Source organism: Mytilus californianus, unplaced genomic scaffold (assembly GCF_021869535.1).
Source record: "Mytilus californianus isolate M0D057914Y unplaced genomic scaffold, xbMytCali1.0.p SCAF_14, whole genome shotgun sequence".
NCBI classification, from domain to species: domain Eukaryota; kingdom Metazoa; phylum Mollusca; class Bivalvia; order Mytilida; family Mytilidae; genus Mytilus; species Mytilus californianus.
This window is the reverse complement of record NW_026262626.1, coordinates 2,840,126-2,843,677: the sequence shown is the minus strand read 5'-3', so window position 1 is coordinate 2,843,677 and position 3,552 is coordinate 2,840,126. Positions and strand designations below refer to the sequence as shown.

Below are 3,552 nucleotides of genomic sequence, written 5' to 3'. Positions count from 1 at the left end.
TTTCACAGTTGAAAATTGTAATGATAGTGTCACTGTTAGTGAATCTTGCAGAAATGTTCAAGATGTCAGTGCAGAGTTGTCAGTTACAAAACCTAGTATTAGCTGTATAAATGAAGATAGGAGACCAAATATGACAAGTGACGAAACGTGCCACAAAGTAAAAAGTCATGTCATTCATAATAAATTTAATAGTAAGGGTCCAGAGAAAAACCCTGATGTACTCCCTGTTCATTCTAAAATAGTAAGAGTTTGTACCAGATCTAAGGATTATTGTTGTAGTCAAAATGAGAAGGACAACCCAGTTAAAGAAATAAATTTTGAAAATGTTTCAGAATCTCAGTTATCTGATGATGTAATCAGTATAATTATTCAGTGGAAAATAGATGAAGTTAAACCCACATGGGCAGATGTATCCCATATGAGTCCTGAAGTTAAATTTTATTGGTCAAGATTAAATTCTTTAATTCTTGTCAATGGAATTTTATATAGAAAATGGGAAAGCTATAATGGAACATTATGATCTACATATTGTTCTTCCAGCTAATTTTAAAAGGTTCGTGTTGAACCAAGTTCATAACGTACACAGTGACCGGTGGTCATCTTGGTGTAAGAAAAACTCTGTCAAAAATTAAACAGAGATATTTTTGGTATAAAATGAGACAGGATGTTAAAGAAAGCACCTTGTAAAAATCCTAAGGCCCCAATGAAACAGTATCTTGTGGGTGCTCCTTGGGAAAGAATGGCCATTGACATTCTAGGACCTTTACCATGTAGTGTGAATAATAATCGCTATCTAATGGTAGTTCAGGATTATTTTTCCAAATGGACGGAAGCCATACCTATTCCAGACACTGAAGCAGTTACAGTTGCTAAGAAATTTGTAGAAAGAATAGTAACCATTTTTGGGGTTCCTCTTTCTATTCACTCAGACCAAGGGTCTAATTTTGAGTCTCATGTGTTTAAAGAGATGTGTAATATTTTGGTTATTCATAAAACCCGTACAACACCATTCCGGCCAAAATCGGATGGTATGGTTGAAAAGTCGAATTCAACTATTGAAACTATGTTATCTGCCTTTGTAAGCAAACACCAAAGAGATTGGGACGAATATATTTATTTATTAATGTTGGCCTATCGGTCATCAGAACATGAGAGTTTGGGTACATCTCCATGTTCCATGTTATTTGGAAGAGAAGTTAATTTAATTCTGGGTAGACCAGAGACTGAAAAGTCACCTTTATATTTAAAAACTGTTTATGCATATGAATTATCTCAAAAGTTAGAGGTAATTCATCAATTTGCACGAAATAAATTAAAACTGTCAAGCGACAGGATGAAAAGAAATTATGACATTTCAACAAAAATGCAGAAATTTGATGCAGGAGATCCAGTGTGGTTGCACAATCCTCGTCGTGTAAAGAGGTTGTGTCCAAAATTACAAAATAATTTGGAAGGTCCATATATTGTGGTAGATAAACTTAATGATGTGATATATCGTATACAGAAAGGTCCAAAGACCAAACCTAAAGTAGTGCACCAAGACAGGTTGAAGCTCTATCTTGGGGAAAATGTTCCAAGTTGGTTTAAATAGATATGATGGATATGAGGGGAAGTGAAACCCTAAAATTCCATATATCTATCCAGTATAGTACAGTTTTTAGTTATTTTATAGAAATATATAAAATCAATTAGCGAGATTTTAAAGGAAATGTTCCTTTTTATAATTGCAGGTCACAGTAATACCTGTGGAATTTGCCTAGATTTCACTTTCAACCATTCAATAATATGCAAAAGGCATATGACAGAACAACATAGTGGGTTTGGTTGGAGGTGTGAGGAGTGTAGGTTGGTGGTCAGCCGTAGAGCTGCCCACAAGAAGTGTGAGGGAATGTTGAAGTTAATCAACAGGACAACAATGACTTGTACCAAAGAGGAGGAGGATCAATTCCTTCTGTTCCAAAGACAGAGAGAGGAAAAAATGATAACGGAGAAAGTGGACAAGGAAGAAAAAAAGGAGCTGCAGAAAGATAGCAAAAAGAGGTCTCACAGGAAGGAACAGGACCAGGGGACAAAGAAGCAGAGGACAGTACTTGGGAACTTGTATGTGGAGAATAATATGGTATTTGGGGATGGAGGGGAGAAAAAGAAGAAGGAAGTTAAGAAGGTGCAGGAGAAGAAGAGAACACCAGAGGAAGAAAGGGAGAGAAAGGAGAAGAGGGATGAAAAAAAGAGAAGGAAGGAAGAAAAAGAAGTGGAGAAGGAGAGTAAGAAAGGAAAAGAGGATGAGACGGAGAAGAAGAAAGAAGAAAAGGAGAAGAAGAAGGAGAAGAAGAAGGAGAAGAAGAAGGAGGAGAGGGCAAGTAAGAAAGAGGATGAGAAGCTAAAGGAGAACAGGAAGGAGTCGGTGCAAAAGCAGAAAGAGGTACTTTCTAATTTATGGAAGGAGATGGAGAATTCCTCAGTGGGAAGTCTTAAGGAAGTTTCACTATGTGATCCGGAGGAGGATACTTTTTTGGATGATATTGTGGGTTTCACTTCGGTAGTGGAACCTATTTCTCCTCTGCCAAGTGATCCCTGCAAGACCAGCCCCGATCCTGATATGCCATATACAGACATCCCTGTTATAACCGTTCCCGATATTGATACAGCCATCCCTAATATTGATGTCTCTGTTGTGGAACTACCATCATTGGAACCACCACTCACCTCCACTAGTTTATGTATCCCGTTAGCTACACAGCCTTGTCCAACCTATTCCCCTACTCAGGAACTCCTCTCCCCATCTGAATTGAGAAAGGCTGCTGCCATTTACACCCCTACCCCAGTGAAGAAATTAAAGTTGGAGCAAATACAGAAGAGCCTCAGCCACAGTTTTTCAATCCTGTCCAGAGTCCATATTATCTGCAATGATCAAGGAAGACTCTCCTGTAAAGCCTTATATTTTTGATGGCGCCATACTTATTTTTTGGATCGTGATGCCAAACATTTCCCCCTCATCTTAAATTATTTAAGGAACCAGGCCCGGACCCATTCTGAAATGCTTCCCAGAGATATACGCAGTTTACGGGAGTTGCAGGTGGAATGCAACTTCTATGAATTGAGACACCTGGAACTCGCCGTCCAAAAGAAGATCTTGGACCTGCAGCAACTCAGCTTGATTTAGGAATGAACATTGGGGGGTGGATTTTATTAGGACAATTTATTTTAAAGGATCATGTGATGAACATTGGGGGGTGGATATTATATATATATGTGTGTGTTACTTAAATAATTCTATTATGAATAATGATGATAGGTATTCTTAATGCAGTACAGTATTACCTTAGAAAAGCCCAATGAAGTCTTTATGACTGATGAAGTATATTTTATCCTTTTCTTTTCTCAGGTTTTACTGTCCAGTATTGGCTTATTTATTCACATATAGTAGAAGGTATTGTTTATTAGTTTGTTATATATTTATGGATTTTATATCCATTGATAGTGCTATTGGAGATTTGTTGTTGAATTTTCATAACCCATTTACTGATATGTGAATAGATGAGTTTTAAGTTA

At 37.2% G+C, this 3,552-nt stretch overlaps 1 protein-coding gene across 1 annotated transcript; it reads left to right on the top strand.

Annotated features, from left to right (window-relative positions):
• The first annotated feature begins 1,200 nt into the window (after window positions 1-1,200).
• On the top strand, window positions 1,201-3,339 carry LOC127724865 (nucleolar protein 58-like). Its single transcript, XM_052231871.1, has 2 exons — window positions 1,201-2,360; window positions 3,311-3,339. The coding sequence occupies exons 1-2, from the start codon at window positions 1,709-1,711 to the stop codon at window positions 3,337-3,339; spliced, it is 681 nt and encodes a 226-aa protein (XP_052087831.1). The 5' UTR covers window positions 1,201-1,708.
• Window positions 3,340-3,552: the final 213 nt, after the last annotated feature.